Raw genomic sequence first — 14,834 nt, 5'->3', positions numbered from 1 at the left:
ATTACATAGTTACATCCCGAGTTAATAAAAGGAAGGTAATAAAAAATTACATCACTTAACCATTTCACTGAGATGGTAGAAGCACATATATACACTTTTAAGTTCATGAATCTAATAAGTTCATGCAAATTTTCTCCTAAATAGGCATGGAAATGCATAATCAAAGAAACGGAAAAACCCCGTTAAGTTCGCCCTGCGAATACGCAAGTATCGTTTCCGTTTAGAGTTTGTTTTAATTTCCTACTGCAGGGCGACATCTTGTGATTTAAATATGCGAATTTATCCTACACTCAAGTGGCTGCCAATTTGACAGCTGTCATATTTGACATCTGTCAAATTTGTTGACGATCTGGCAGCAACGCCACTCCTAACCTTCCTTTTTACATTAATTTCTTTGCGGTGTACACGTGTTTTCCAAAATGGCACCCGTCGAAGTTGCTAAAAAGTCCGCGAAAACGGGCAAAAAGAACCATAAGCATCCGCTAAATAAATATCTTAGCGGCGGAGTGCTGCGATACTCCAAAAGCCAGGTAAAAATTGTGGAAATGTGATGGTGAAAAAGGCAGACGAAAGCGCACTTCTTCGGGCAGCATGGCGCTACTTTGCCATTAGCAGCATGATATACCACTTAAAATTGAGTGAAAAATGCAATTTAAGTTTGTTCGCAGTTTGATAATCGATAATTTCACTAAATAATCTTTTACGCAAAAAGTGTAAATGATTTAGTAATTGTTTTAATTTGCAGTTTCTAACATGTACACAGTTTTACACATCCATACATACATGTGTTCAGTGCCGTAGCTTGCTTGTCATCTTTATGATAAAGCCCTTTTAAGATATCAAGTGAACTAATCTAATTGTTTAATGTCTTATTTGCAGATGTACAAGCGTCGCGCTTTGTACCGATTGAAGAATGTGAAACAACCTATTGTTCCGAAAACCAAGATCCCCATCAAGAAGATAAAGAAAATCAATGGACCGAAGAACGGTGGTGAACGTACCGTTTACCTAAAGAAACCAAAGGCCAATTATCCTACCAAACGTTTCGTCAAGAAGCGTCCCGCTAAGGCTTTCTTTAGCAACCACAAACGCAACATTCGCCGCAATCTTACTCCTGGACGTGTTCTGATTTTGTTGGCTGGCCGCCACCAGGGCAAACGTGTTGTGCTACTGAAGGTGTTGAGCTCTGGACTTTTGCTCGTTACTGGTCCATTCGCTTTGAACTCCTGCCCATTGCGTCGCATTTCACAACGCTTTGTCATCGGTACATCTTCCAAGGTGAATTTGGGTGATTTAAAAGTTCCACAACACTTGGATGATGCCTACTTCCGTCGCTTGAAAATCAAGAAGGATAAGAAATCTGGTGAGGGTGACATCTTCGCTGTCAAGAAAGAACGCTTTGTTCCCAACGAACAGCGTAAGAAGGACCAGAAAGAGGTTGATGCTGCCGTGTTGAAAGCAATCAAAGCACACCCAGAGGGAAAATTCTTCAAGAAATACCTGCAAAATATGTTTGCTTTGCACTCATCGCAGTACCCACATCGTCTGCGATTCTAAAGATTGCATAGGGGACGAAATAATGAATGTTGTCGCGCATTCAGGTTTTCTTTGGGATTTCCGTTTTTTTAATTTTTATGTCAACACTTAACTCAAAAAAATATAAAATTAAAAACAAATTGGAATTTGTTATCAAATAAGGGGATTTTCTGAGGATCTCAGAATATAACATGGAAATTTTATATTTGCGCAAATGGTCTGTTTCAATGAAAGTTTTTTATATGAAGCGAATACATGCAAAGTTTGCATTTCCGGAAGCATTAGCTTTTTGTGTGGATTAGGATTTTCAGCGACCAGTTTCAAAATTTTAAACATTTTAGTAGGGGGAAGGGAAATATATAAAGATTAGCCTTTGAAATGTGGGAGCGCCAGGTATTCAGTATTTTTCTTGATAACCAATAGTAATTAAAATACACATACGAATGATAAATCTTTAATAATTGTTACATACACAATTTATTGCTTTTATTTGGAGTAATTTGCATGAGTGTGTTATAAATATCGTGAATTAAAGCATAAATAGCCCATAATTTATATGCATATGCATTCATATCTAAGTAAAAATAGCAAACGTAAAAAGTAGAATATCCCCATATCCAACTAAATGTATAATTTTTTTACTTAAACTATTAGGCACTGGTGATAAACCATAATTAACTTATTAAAATCAGAATTGTTTAAATAATAATCACGCATTTAATATGTATAGCATCTTTATGTCCATTCGAAGTAATTTTGTAGTATATGTTCAAAATTCATTTATTCCAAACCCATTGCATATTTAAACTTGCGTCTTCCTTGAATATACCACATAGTCTCGTGATAGGATCGTGGCAGTACCTGGTGTACCGTCTCATTTGATTTATAAGTACTATAGAAAACGTTTGTAGTAACTTGATTACTACCACCGGCACTTGTATCCAACACATCCGCGACTGTCATTATTTGTAGATAGTTCAATTCCGTATATACAACGTAAGAGGTTAGCTTTATAAACGATGCAACTGGAACGGGCTTTTCAAAGCTTATGTCGCAAATATGCAACAATTTTGGCCGTACGCTGCAGTACAGGAATGCAGCCGTCCAACTATTTTCCAAAGCCAAACGCATCAAAAATCCGCCGAATACTGTATTATGCGCGTTGCGGTTTTCCGGAAAAGATGGTATTGTTGTTACTGTGCTCCATTCGGACATCCAACGCGCATTAGCCGGCAACAAACGTTTGTTCAATTCCATTGTATTGGTATCCGTGGTACGCTTGTAAATGTCATACATCAAAGTTTGCTCAAAATCATTTGGTTCTACTCTAAAAATAGATTGCGCTTGGATTATTTGGCGTCGCTTTTTGCGTTCTTCACCACCGGAAAGTATTTCCCTCTCTTCATCAGTAGCTGGTTCAATGGGATTTACTGGGGCGGCGCCGGTATTAGTGGCATTACGGGCACCCATAAGAAAGAGCGCACGAGTTATTTTCTTATATTCGCCATGATGCTTTTGCTCTACCCAGACAACGATTTCCATTGAACTCCGTCCAACCCAGGACGTATGTCCAGAGAAACGGATATCTTCTTTGACGTCGGTTACCAAATCGCTAAAACTAACTTTATCCACCAAGATCGTGACGAAGGTGTATGGCAACTTAACATCGGCGGGTAAAGTTGGTACCTTAACATGCTGATGAGCAACCCATACTAAAAGGAACAAACAGAATATTTAGATAATTATGTACATATATGTAAAGCGTTAGGATTTCTATGTTCTTATCAAGGCAATTTTGGTGGTCACATAGTGTTAAACTAAAATGCATAGATAGGGTACATAAATGCACACATATATATGATTCTGCGAATATATGTACATACATTATTGCTTAATAACTTTTGTGGTTTTCCCATAAAAAATAATATACATATACATATGTATGTGTATTATCAGTATTTACGGGCGGCTTTGTACTACCACCAGCAATTTAGTATTATCTACTAATCTTAAAAATCACAAATAAATACCTGCAAACGCATCCAAATCTTCCATTAAACGTCCCATACGTACGTTACCTAAATGTGAGACATAATTATCTTGTAGCTTCAAATCCGTACTGAGTGGAAGCGCAGCTGTCGTGTAGGAATCCTGCATTGAACGTGGCGGTAAATCTTCCGCTTTGGGTGTGTACTTTAGCAGATGTTCACGGCTCCTGGGTATGGGATGGTAGCCCCTTTGCAGACCCAAGCGTTGTCTTATCTCAGCTTGTACTATTAAGCGATTTATAAACAGTAAAATAAAGTAACGTACAGTGAAAGGTATTGTAAATTGATTCAGTTTCACCTTCATCCATAGTATGTGTCGGCGTCCCCACATCCTGCCCCTTCAAGGCCGTTGCAAATTTTGCAATAGATCTAAAATTATTGAATAATTGCGTGTTACTGACCTTGAAATCAGATATTTAAAAACTTGTCATGTGCATAACGCTTTGTTATACTTACAGCAAGTTTGTTCTGGGAGAAAGTTGTTGACGTAATAAGGCAACTGCACCTATTCGCAACACCCTCATCATTTTGAAAAGAATAATTTAGCAATCCAATAATATTATTTTAATAGGAGTTTGTACTCTTGGCCTTTCACTTGCTAAAACCAGTCAAGACTTTTTGTTTACAATTTGCTTATCTCGAAGAGGTTGCCAACTCTTGAGAATGATTGTTCAGAAATTTTCACGATGTTGTTAAGGAATAACTACATTGTTTTCATGCGAATAGAAAATCGGACGTTCTAAGCTGACATTTGTATTAAAATGAGTATATATTTTTCAGAAACAAACTAACTTTTCCCCGTTTAATAATTCTAACTACTGTTTGGATAGCAGTTTTTTCTTTCATTATATGAGGCACGGAAACCCTAATTTAAGGAAACAGCTGATGCGGGTATTTTACAATCCTCTTGCAAGCAGCGACATCTCTCGAAATATGGGGTCGCCTTGGAATGAGTAATCATAAAAATGCTTTAAGTCATTTATTGATTTTTTTTAAATAAATAATTTGCATTGCTTATCGTTTACATAAAATTCAAGAGCTAACAAATAAATGGTTAAAATTACTACATGCATACGTAAAAAAATATCACATGTAAAAAAAGTACATATAACATAATCCCGAAAGTTCAAATAATTATATATGTGTATAACAGTTTTTACTTAAGCTATTAGTCACTGGCCGAAAATCACAATTAACTTATAAAAATCGCTATAGTTAAAATTAAGCATTATGTAAATATTTTTAGCATCCTTTAGCATATTCGATGGCATTTACGTATACCATTTAAAATCCATTTATTCCAACCCCATTGCATATTTAAACTTGCGCCTTCCTTGAATATACCACATAGTCTCGTGGTAGGATCGTGGCAGTATCTGATGTACAGGCTCATTTGATTTATAAGTACTATAAAAAGCGTTTGTAGTAACTTGACCTGTGCCACCACCACTTGCATCCAACACATCGACAACCGTCATTATTTGTAGATAGTTCAATTCCGTATATACAACGTAAGAGGTTAGCTTTATGAACGATGAAACTGGGACGGGCTTTTCAAAGCTTATGTCGCAAATATGCAACAATTTAGGGCGCCCACAGCAGTACAGGAATGCAGCTGTCCAACTATTTTCCAAAGCCAAACGCATCAAAAATCCACCAAAGACTTTATTATGTGCGTTACGGTTTTCCGGAAAAGATGGTATTGTTGTTACTGTACTCCACTCGGACATCCAACGCGCATTAGCCGGCAACAAACGTTTGTTCAATTCCATTGTATTGGTATCCGTGGTACGCTTGTAAATATCATACATCAAAGTTTGCTCAAAATCATTAGGTTCCACTCTAAAAATTGATTGTGCTTGTATTATTTGGCGTCGCTTTTTCCGCTCTTCACCACCGGAAAGTATTTTCCTCTCTTCATCCGTAGCTGGTTCAATAGGATTTACCGGAGCTGGACCGGTATTGGTGGCATTACGGGCACCCATAAGAAAGAGCGCTCGAGTTATTTTCTTATATTCGCCATGATGCTTTTGCTCTAGCCAGACAACGATCTCCATTGAACTCCGACCAACCCACGACATATGGCCAGAAAAACGTATATCTTCTTTGACATTAGTTACCAAATCGCTAAAACTCACTTTATCTACTAATATCGTGACGAAGGTGTATGGCAAGTTAACATTGGCAGGTAAAGTGGGCACTTTAATATGCTGATGCACAACCCATACTAAAAGGAGCAAATATGAAAATAATTAAACAAAAAGGTTTTTGTAAAATGTTAAGATTTACATTTATACACATATGTATATGCTCTATCAAGTTGAATAAGTGCAAAGAAATTTAAGAATAAAATACCAAGTGTTTTGAAAAAATAAGACATGTATGTGCATACATACATACATACATATGTATGTGTGTACATCAATGCTGGGCATTCAATGAAAAATAAATAAATTAATAACTTTGTTGAGTATTAAAAATACTTGTATCATTATGTTAATGAAAATAGTCATTAAGTTTATTTCCACAATGTCTAGTAGCAATTCGGCAATAGATACTTTTGAGCAGTTTATTTTGGAAGTGACATAAGTCATTTCATTCCGTTTGACTTTAGGGACAATTTGTACTTTTATCTGGACGCGCCTTTTATTCGTTCAATTTAATCAGCTAAAGGTAAATGGGCTTTTTCATTAAAGATAAAGAAGGTTTAAAGAGCTTTATAAAATGACGTTTTCATACATTTTTCAATTCATAAACCATTTTTAAAGGTACATTATTTTTAATGAAGAAGGCCAAAAAAGTTTAGTCTTTAGTTTATGACGATAGAAAGATTTACACTAAGACGAAAGCAACCATTTAAGTACGAGAGGTGGAAATGACTAATAACACTTTCAAAATAAATGGGCAATAGGTACGTATTAACGTACTGCAAAATTAAATTTTTTTTATTTGCTCACACAAGCTCTTGGCTCAATCCTTATCCATTCGTCCTGAAATATACTAGCCAGAAATGCGATTGCTTTATAAAAAAGAGAACCATTTAGAAATATGACGCTCTAGAAAATAAATTTCTACAACTTCACATACGCGGTTTTGCATTTTGCTGATACGCGGTATTGCATTTTGTTGATACGCGGTTTTACACTTTAAACGACGATATATAGACTTTTAATTAGACAATTGTTTGATAAATTTTACTATAACAGGAGCTTGCAAAATTCGCTAAATCTCTTCTCGTATATGTATACAATGTAATTAATAATGCTGAATATGTCGGATGTGTCGCATGTGTTTCTTGTGTTGATTTGATTTGTTGTGTTTGATTTGAATTTATTCCATAAATGGTGTTACAATAGCTTTTTTTGATATTTAAGTATGTATGTACGTACATATGTATAACATTGTTCCCTGGTATTGGCACAATTAAGTGCTTTCGCAATGACCAACCAAAATGCATAGACATACATACATACATATGTATATACGAATAGAATGGCTAATTAACTTTTGTTGTTTTCTCTTAAAAATCACGTATTATCAGCTAACACAACAATTTAGAATTATCTCCTTACGTCTGAAAGATCACTAATAAATACCTGCAAACGAGTCTAAATCTTCCATTAAACGGCCCATACGTACGTTTCCTAAATGCGAGACATAATTATCTTGAAGCTTCAAATCTGTACTAAGCGGAAGCACAGCTGTGGTGTACGAGTCCTGCATTGAACGTGGCGGTAAATCTTCCGCTTTGGGTGTGTATTTTAGCAGATGTTCACGGCTCCTGGGTATGGGATGGTACCCCCTTTGCAGCCCCAAGCGTTGTCTGATTTCAGCACGCACTATAATATTGATAGTGAAATAAAGTAAAGCACAGCGGAAAATTCATAGATTCAGGTTAACCTTCATCCATTGTAAACGACAGCGTCTGCACATCCTGCCCTTTCAAGGCCGTTGCGAATTTTGCAACAGTACTAAAAGTATTTAACAATTGCGTATTATTCACCGTGATATTGATTTATTTAAGCATATTGAGTGTTCTCTGCAATAACGACACAACTCAAAACTGAAAAATAACCGTTACTACAGTTAAGTGTCTCATGTCTCTAATCCTTACTATATCTTTATAAAGCGGTCATAGAGATTTAGTAAAAATTAGAAATGGACTAGACAAGGCTTGGAACATGCGTTCTGTTCAGTAGTAAGGTTTTTTTTTAGTTTGAATTAGTTTGAAGCCGTGGCGTTATTGCAGAGGACAATAGATATGTAGGTACTTGTCCAAATGCATATCAATTTGTTATACTCACATCAAGTCTGCTTTGAGAGAAAGTTGTTGACGTAATAAGGCACGTGAACCTATTTGCAACACCCTCAACATTTTGATACAAATAATTTAGGAATCCAATAAGAATATTACTTAAATACGCGTTTGTCCTTTAGTTGCTAAAACCAGTCGAGCCTTTTTTCACCATTCTCGATTCACCGAATCTCGTAGGGGCTACCAACTCTGGAGGAAGACTGCTTAGAGCCTAAACTTTAAATTTTCACAACGTCGTAACAGAATAACAGGCTACTAAATGGACAAATAAAACTAAATACTTATTTTCAAAAATAAACTAACTTTTCGCCGTTCGCTAACTCAGACTACGGTGCGAACAGTTGCTGTTTTTTCTTTATATGGCCCTCTGCAGTTACCCTGCAGGAAAACTTGAGTTAGAGAAACAGCTGGTGCTGATACTGTGCAGCGACATCTCCCGACTGAGTGGGCACACAGTAGCAAAGTTTTAAAGTGAAGGCAGGTTAAAGTTTCACACTAGCGGAAGTTAACTGAACTTTCTGAAACCGGATTGTTAAGCTATTATACGTTTTTTATTTAAAAATTATTAGTTAACGAGTAACTTTATTTTAAATTTAGAGAAGTGGAGAATCGATGACGACTAGTATCCGAAATGTTGAGGAAAAAGTATGGCAGTGTTGCGTTTTTCTTGCATGGCGAAGGGCTGCCGAACAGGGCTCAAAGAAATCTTGCGCAAACGGTCCTTAATAGGTTAGTTGATTTCCTGTTCCTTAACTTAATGGTCAATTAACTTGAAAATAGTTTCTTTCAATTTGAATTAAGTTTCACTGAATCTGGAAATAGTTTCACTTGATTCGAATAGTTTCGCTTAATATGAAAAAGGTTTCATTAAAATTTTAAATGCTATAAATGGGACTATTAACACATTTTCGGGGAGAGAGAAACGAAAAAATAGGAGAAATGAGTATAAATATGAGGACTCGCAATGAGGCCTCAAGAATTTGATCGTAAATAGCAACTGGATGGCGAACCTGCAGAAGCTACATATCGCACACCGTCTTCAAAAGAGACACAACTCAAAATTTGTGATTTTTGAAATTATGCGCTAAAGACGTACTCTTTTATTTACCTTTCAGCAAAATCCGGAGCAAATTTTTATTATAACTTGTTAAAAAAACAACTGATTACCATGTGCTAAGAAATAGTTTTGCGCATTTTCTGACAAACGTGCAATTTTGAGTTGTGCCCCTTTTGAAGACGGTGCGATATGTATGTATGTATATGCCAAATTAAAAACCTGCTTGAACTTGAATCAATTCGAGCAAACTAGACGTTCATTAAGGTAATTTTTAGTTGTTGAAAGTAGGCATAACGAAAGGGTCGTTCAATCTCCGCCACTATAAACGCGTGCGACACCGCCACATTCGATTGCGGCTTTGCGTGTTACTTCTAAAACTTGTGTTCCCTCACTAGAAAAAATAAAAAATCGGTTTTATCAAAAAATATTTCTCGTATGTAAAAATTTGCACGTGTATTCTTTTATTAAGAATGAAAATATTACAAAGTCCTTTTTAAAGCATTTTTATATTTCCGAGTCCAAGTGGCGAACATATCGCACACCCAGATCTAAAGTGCGATCAACTAAAACAACATGATGACTTTTTTTTGCAAATACAATATTTTTCTTAACCATTATATACACTAATAAAAAGAATTGCTGTTATACCTGTACGTTCATCAAGCAGTTATATTTCCCGATCTAATTTTTGAGACAGCTCACTTTAGATCTAGGTGTGCGATATGATTTTTTTTTTTTGGAGTCAACTTGGGCTGGCTTTCCTTTACTGCCGATTTTCTTTCGCTTACTGTATCGAATTGTGTGAACTGAATTAAACCTTTTGCACTTACAAGTACAGTCAACAGATCACTATTTTGTTTAAAAGTCGTTAGGGTTTATTAAACACTTTTCAAAACCGTGTTTTTCCGACCAATTTGCTAGGTGCTCCCTATGGGCTGGTGGTGGTATCGTTGGCCCATGCCCTCTCTGAACGGCCGGTGGATGGTCTCACGCCGCTCCTTTTCCTCCCACCGCAAACACAACGATCGGCCGTAAAGGAAAGTTTCCCTGTTAACTTTTCCGCATTAGCTTATAGATACGAGTGGTTTATCAAAGAGACTCTTTTTTATTTTAGCTAGTGCACTAGCCCGTTGACCATCGGTTTTCTCACGTTTTATGTTCTTGGCGCCAAGAGGGATCATTGTGCTGTCATGCAAGCGTCTACGAAATAGTTTGTAGAACTGAAGAACTTGTGCGTTCGCCCAAACCTGTTTTGGATCGAAGTCTAGTATGCGCAAAGAATCCATCGATTTTGCACGCGAAAGAGCTACATAAGCTTGCCCAGCTTCAAACACTTTAGACAACGACATTTCAACGCAGTCCAATGTTAGACCTTGGCTTTTGTGTATTGAAAAGGCCCATGCCAACTTTAGCGGCACCTGCGTTCGTGTTACTGTACCACCAGATGCAGTCTTTATAATCCATTTTTCTTGCTTACATAAATATTCGCGATTATTCTTAAAACGCACCACTGGTATACCCTTTTCAATGCGTACAACTACACCTCGTGCTCCATTTACCAGTCCAGAAGCAATATTAATGTTTTTAAGTAACATAACTTGTGCATTTACTTTTAAATAGAGACGAGAAGTTGCTTGCAACTGAGAGTCCAACTGCTTCGACATATTCGCATCAGAATCCTCAGCTTGGAATAATATCTTCTCACCGTCTAAGCTTTCAAGTTTAGATTCATTTATTGATTGTGCGTCATTCGTATGAGAACAAAGTTGTGTGGCCAAGATTCCATCACCTTCAATTTTTTGTTTTGATGTAGCACGCAGCCGTTTAGTAATTTCATCATTCACATATCCGATGCGGATGTGATTAAGAATTTTCACAAATTCCGGATCGGATTGCCTATGTACTTGTTTGAGTTCAAAAACGCACTGAATGCATTTTTCCCAAGCACTAGATTGAAAGCAAAAACGTTGTGTTGGGGTAGAGTTATAGTCACTTTTAACCACAGGTGGTAGTTGAAGAAAATCTCCACAAAGAATTAATTGGATCCCTCCAAAGGGTTTGTCGTTCTTGCGTATATGTCTTGCTACTGCTTCTATTTTCTGAAATGTTCACAAATATTTAAAATAAAATCATTTAAGACTAAGTTATAATTATGTATTTTCATACTTCAAAGTACTGCCCATCTAACATTGAGATCTCATCTATAATTAATCGCTTGCATTTACGCCATATCAGCGCACTCCCTGGACGAGACGCTAATTCAATACAACGTGGCAGTCCATAATCACCACCGCCTATACCCGCAAAGGCATGTAAAGTCGTACCTCCTAAAGGGATACATTGGGAATTGAGTCTACATAAAAATATTTAATTGCTCACCTATAAGGCATGCTGCTACACCTGTAGAAGCAGTCGCTACAGTGCCATCCGGTGGCAGAGCAGATATAATTTTACGTAAAAGGAAACTTTTCCCTGTACCAGCAGAACCCGTGAAAAATATGCTCTTGCCGGAGGTGCAAGCACGTAGCACTTCCAACTGTTCTTCGCAAAGTTTTACATTTTCTTCAATACCAAGCGACTGTGTACTTTGGTCTTGGTAGAGCCTTTTAGCGGCTGGTGCCTGTGAACTCACTTGTCCATTTGCGCCACTTAAATCCTCATAACGGCGTTTTTTCGCAGCCAATGGCGATGGCGTTGTCACAGAGCCCTTTCCTAGCAAACCAGCCTTTTTTCTGGCCATTATCATTTCGGTAGTTGTTACTGGAGAAACTTCCTCAAAATTGCTAGGCTTACCAGAAAGCATGTGAGCGCGTAACTGTTTCTGTGTAGTTGCTTCATCTTTTTGCTCGCCATTAAGTTTAATGAATATAGTGCGCAGGAAATACATTAACGTACTAGGTGGGGCATTTGATAGATACATTGCACAGTTCTCTGCCTTGAAATTGATCGTTGCTTTACCCTCAGACATAAATTTTTTGTGTACCATTATGTCCTTGAGCTTGAATTTTATTGGCTTAGCCTTTTCACCGGTTACATCAATGAAAAGTTCCCTCACATCATTCCGTATCAGACGTAGCGTAGCTGTTTTGAAAGTTACCTTCTTTCCAGTTGCACCCACTGCATTTGTCCACAAAATATTAATTGCACAAGTTAATACGGCATCATTTATGTCCATTTTAATTCAAAACTTTTTTCAGTGATGACACGAAATAAAAAATTTTTGTCATATAAAACGAATATGTAAAAAGAATGACACCCGCCAAAATGGTTGACCTTTTATTTTGCCTTCTTCTTATTGTCGTATATTCACAATGAGCATCCAAATAACCGGCCGTGTTCACATACTCGCAACTCTCGCGAGTACCCAGTTTTGATATTTTTAAACATCAGGTGCTGTCAATTCTTTTGAAAATCGAGTTCTGAGTACTTTTGGTAACGATACTGCCAGTGCTAGAATGCTCGGCTTGCGGTGCATGTTCGTCGTTTGTGGGGGCTCACGGTTCACGAGCGTGTTCACAAAAAATTCAAAAATTTTGAACGCGACCGAACACAATAGAAGTATCAAGAGAAGAAGGACCTGTCTACGCTTCCTATGAACAACTATAACAACTTAGCAAAAGAAAAAGAGGCAGTTGACGAGATTTTTTGGTATCGGCCGGAACCGAAAAACATTTGAAGCCCCTTTCACAAGGGTACATTGTAAGTTTCGGAGGGTTCTTAGGTAGGGCTGAGGAGGAGAGGCTTTTAACCACGGTTGACGAGGACGCGGTGATGGCGTTGTTGGAGTATATACTGCAGATCAACTTCCAACACTCTAAGCCGGCATCCGAAAATCTTCTTATCCACCTTGAGCAAGGTGGAGCCGATGTAGTCCTGATACAGGAACCGTGGCTGAGCAGTAACAGGATTTCTGGGATCAGGACGATGGAGTATAAGTTAATGGCGCAGAAGCAAGCAGGTAATCCAAGATCTTGCATGCCCATCAGAAGAGAACGAAAAGCATTTATTTTACTAAATTTCAGCAATGAAGACATTGTTACGTTTAGTCTGGAGGGCGGCGTGGCAGAAGTCTGGCTGATATCCGCATACGTGACACACGGTGACGAGGTGGAGTCACCTCCGTTACGCTAACCGACAGAATGCCGCTATGATTATTGGAACCGATGCGGACTCCAGGCAAACTTGTTCGGGACGGTCGGACATTAACTCAAAAGTGAGTCATTTTTTATTTTATTCTAAGCGAGGACTTAGCCATTTGTAATAGAGGTAACGAACCTACATTTGTCACTGCTGTCAGGCGCGAGATCCTTGACCTCACCCTGGCCTCTTCTTCTCTGTTATCTCTGACAGGAGGACTTCCGACAATCACTCCTCAGATAATAGGTATATTCAGATCACAGGATGAGCGGATGAGCGTCCCAAAGGTATTCATTTTACAAATGTTAAGAGGACAAACTCGGGTCTCTACTGCAGGAAGCTACGGGAAGCCCCACAGGATAACTGTAATCCTTTTGACAGCTCGATTGAGGACCTGGTGGAAAAATTCACCACCGCATAAAATACTGCCATCGAAAACTCGTGGCCATTAAGTAGGCCTTCAGGTAAGGTTAAACTGAGCTGCTGGACGTTGAAGCTGTCGGAGCTCAGGGCGTCGAGTAGACACCTCTTTAACAAAGCGAAAAAGGGCAACCTACAACATGATTGGGAGCTCTATAAGTCTGAGATTAAAAAGGCTAAGCGATCATCATGGAGGGTATTCTGCGAAAACGTGGAAAGGTTGCAAGGAAGCATCTCGTTTCAGGCGTATGCTCTCCAGAAATCCTGTTCCTTGGGTTACCTGAGAGATGAGTCGGGTGGCTGGAAAATAAGCGGAGAACAGTCGATAAAGCTACTTCTCGACGCCCATTTCCCAGCTAGCCCTGGACCGTGTAGAACTACCGGTTTAAATCTCATGGGCTGCTCCGTTTCTTCTAGGGAGCTACTGGAGAAGCGCCACTCAACTTTTTCAAGACATTTATGTCACCGGGACCTGACGGCATCATTCCAGTTCAGCTGCAGAAAGTAGCGGAGTTGACATGCCGTTAGCTGACTCCTATCTACGTGAGCTGCATAAATGGGGATACGTCCCATTGGCCTGGAGGAAGGTGAGTAACTTTTATCCCCAAAGCAGAAAAGTCCTCTCACGTATCCCCGAAGCACTTTAGGCCAATTAGTCTCCATTCTTTCCTGAACTGTATATAAGAAACAGCATGCCTATATGAAGGGCAGGTCCGCGGAATCCGACCTGTATCATGTTCTAAAGGGTATAGAAGAGTCTCTGGAAAACAAAGAATTCACGGTTGGGGCCTTTCTGGATATTGAGGGGGCCTTTAATAACGTATTACCCAAGTCGATTGTAAACGCCCTAAGCAAGCTTGGAGTTGAGACCAACCTAGTTGCTTTTATCTCACACATGCTCTGCGACAGAACTGCAAGCTCTGAGTGAGGGAGCGTCTCTACAGCTTAAGGTTAGTAGGGGCACCACGTAAGGTGGTGGGGGAGGGGATTGTCTCTGGAGTAACGGATTGGTATATATCTTCACGGATGGGTCGAAGCCTTTGGTAACACAATGGACATTCACTCATTGTGTAAGTGAGCCCTTTGCAGGGCTGCCACCTTATCTAACCTAACCTCTATGAAAGGAGACAAAAATACACCTCACAGATGGAGTGATCAAACCATCAAGTCGTTTGGGTTTTTCCATCATCTGCAGTGAGGACCCAATTATTGCAAAGTGGCAACAATGGTTTGGTTAATTCGAGCGGCGATTCAATTCCTGCCCACACAACTTATATTTCATAAAGCGTCGGACCAAGTTGTCATATGATCACATAATCCG

General features: G+C 38.5%; 4 protein-coding genes across 5 annotated transcripts; 1 reads left to right on the top strand and 3 right to left on the bottom strand.

Moving 5' to 3' along the window:
• Positions 1-352: 352 nt before the first annotated feature.
• On the top strand, positions 353-1,676 carry RpL6 (ribosomal protein L6). Its single transcript, XM_017619610.1, has 2 exons — positions 353-530; positions 880-1,676. Exons 1-2 carry the CDS (start codon positions 420-422, stop codon positions 1,555-1,557), a joined length of 789 nt encoding a protein of 262 aa, XP_017475099.1. The 5' UTR covers positions 353-419; the 3' UTR covers positions 1,558-1,676.
• Positions 1,555-4,385, bottom strand: LOC108365533 (acyl-coenzyme A thioesterase 9, mitochondrial-like). 2 transcript variants are annotated; one of them, XR_001847944.1, is made up of 5 exons: positions 4,041-4,385; positions 3,883-3,953; positions 3,567-3,809; positions 1,852-3,248; positions 1,555-1,821 (listed from the first exon to the last, which is right to left on the bottom strand). XR_001847944.1 is itself a non-coding variant. In XM_017619587.1 (4 exons), the coding sequence occupies exons 1-4, from the start codon at positions 4,109-4,111 to the stop codon at positions 2,317-2,319; spliced, it is 1,317 nt and encodes a 438-aa protein (XP_017475076.1). In that variant the 5' UTR covers positions 4,112-4,385; the 3' UTR covers positions 1,636-2,316. The 2 variants fall into 2 exon arrangements, 1 of the variants encoding a protein (XP_017475076.1); XM_017619587.1 differs by having other exon boundaries at positions 1,636-3,248.
• A 173-nt stretch (positions 4,386-4,558) lies between these two features.
• On the bottom strand, positions 4,559-8,247 carry LOC108365546 (acyl-coenzyme A thioesterase 9, mitochondrial-like). The gene is made up of 4 exons (XM_017619600.1): positions 7,889-8,247; positions 7,485-7,555; positions 7,181-7,423; positions 4,559-5,811 (listed from the first exon to the last, which is right to left on the bottom strand). Exons 1-4 carry the CDS (start codon positions 7,957-7,959, stop codon positions 4,880-4,882), a joined length of 1,317 nt encoding a protein of 438 aa, XP_017475089.1. The 5' UTR covers positions 7,960-8,247; the 3' UTR covers positions 4,559-4,879.
• A 1,054-nt stretch (positions 8,248-9,301) lies between these two features.
• Positions 9,302-12,251, bottom strand: Pif1 (Pif1 DNA helicase). Its single transcript, XM_017619574.1, has 3 exons — positions 11,336-12,251; positions 11,123-11,283; positions 9,302-11,055 (listed from the first exon to the last, which is right to left on the bottom strand). The coding sequence occupies exons 1-3, from the start codon at positions 12,129-12,131 to the stop codon at positions 10,021-10,023; spliced, it is 1,992 nt and encodes a 663-aa protein (XP_017475063.1). The 5' UTR covers positions 12,132-12,251; the 3' UTR covers positions 9,302-10,020.
• Positions 12,252-14,834: the final 2,583 nt, after the last annotated feature.

This window comes from Rhagoletis zephyria, unplaced genomic scaffold (genome assembly GCF_001687245.7).
Source record: "Rhagoletis zephyria isolate East Lansing unplaced genomic scaffold, Rhagoletis_zephyria_1.1 Rzeph_scaffold_00037, whole genome shotgun sequence".
Lineage (NCBI taxonomy): Eukaryota > Metazoa > Arthropoda > Insecta > Diptera > Tephritidae > Rhagoletis > Rhagoletis zephyria.
Note: the sequence above shows the minus strand (reverse complement) of the source record. Positions and strands in the feature narration are given on the sequence as shown.

Coding starts and splice junctions, on each gene's coding strand:
- RpL6 (XM_017619610.1), top strand. CDS start 420: ATGGCACCCGTCGAAGTTGCTAAAAAGTCCGCGAAAACGGGCAAAAAG. Junction 531..879: donor TGCGATACTCCAAAAGCCAG/GTAAAAATTGTG, acceptor TCTTATTTGCAG/ATGTACAAGCGTCGCGCTTT.
- LOC108365546 (XM_017619600.1), bottom strand. CDS start 7,959: ATGTTGAGGGTGTTGCAAATAGGTTCACGTGCCTTATTACGTCAACAA. Junction 7,424..7,484: donor GTCGTTTACAATGGATGAAG/GTTAACCTGAAT, acceptor TCAATATTATAG/TGCGTGCTGAAATCAGACAA. Junction 5,812..7,180: donor AGATTTAGACTCGTTTGCAG/GTATTTATTAGT, acceptor TGCTCCTTTTAG/TATGGGTTGTGCATCAGCAT.
- Pif1 (XM_017619574.1), bottom strand. CDS start 12,131: ATGGACATAAATGATGCCGTATTAACTTGTGCAATTAATATTTTGTGG. Junction 11,284..11,335: donor TGTAGCAGCATGCCTTATAG/GTGAGCAATTAA, acceptor GTATCCCTTTAG/GAGGTACGACTTTACATGCC. Junction 11,056..11,122: donor TAGATGGGCAGTACTTTGAA/GTATGAAAATAC, acceptor TGAACATTTCAG/AAAATAGAAGCAGTAGCAAG.
- LOC108365533 (XM_017619587.1), bottom strand. CDS start 4,111: ATGATGAGGGTGTTGCGAATAGGTGCAGTTGCCTTATTACGTCAACAA. Junction 3,810..3,882: donor GACACATACTATGGATGAAG/GTGAAACTGAAT, acceptor ATCGCTTAATAG/TACAAGCTGAGATAAGACAA. Junction 3,249..3,566: donor AGATTTGGATGCGTTTGCAG/GTATTTATTTGT, acceptor TGTTCCTTTTAG/TATGGGTTGCTCATCAGCAT.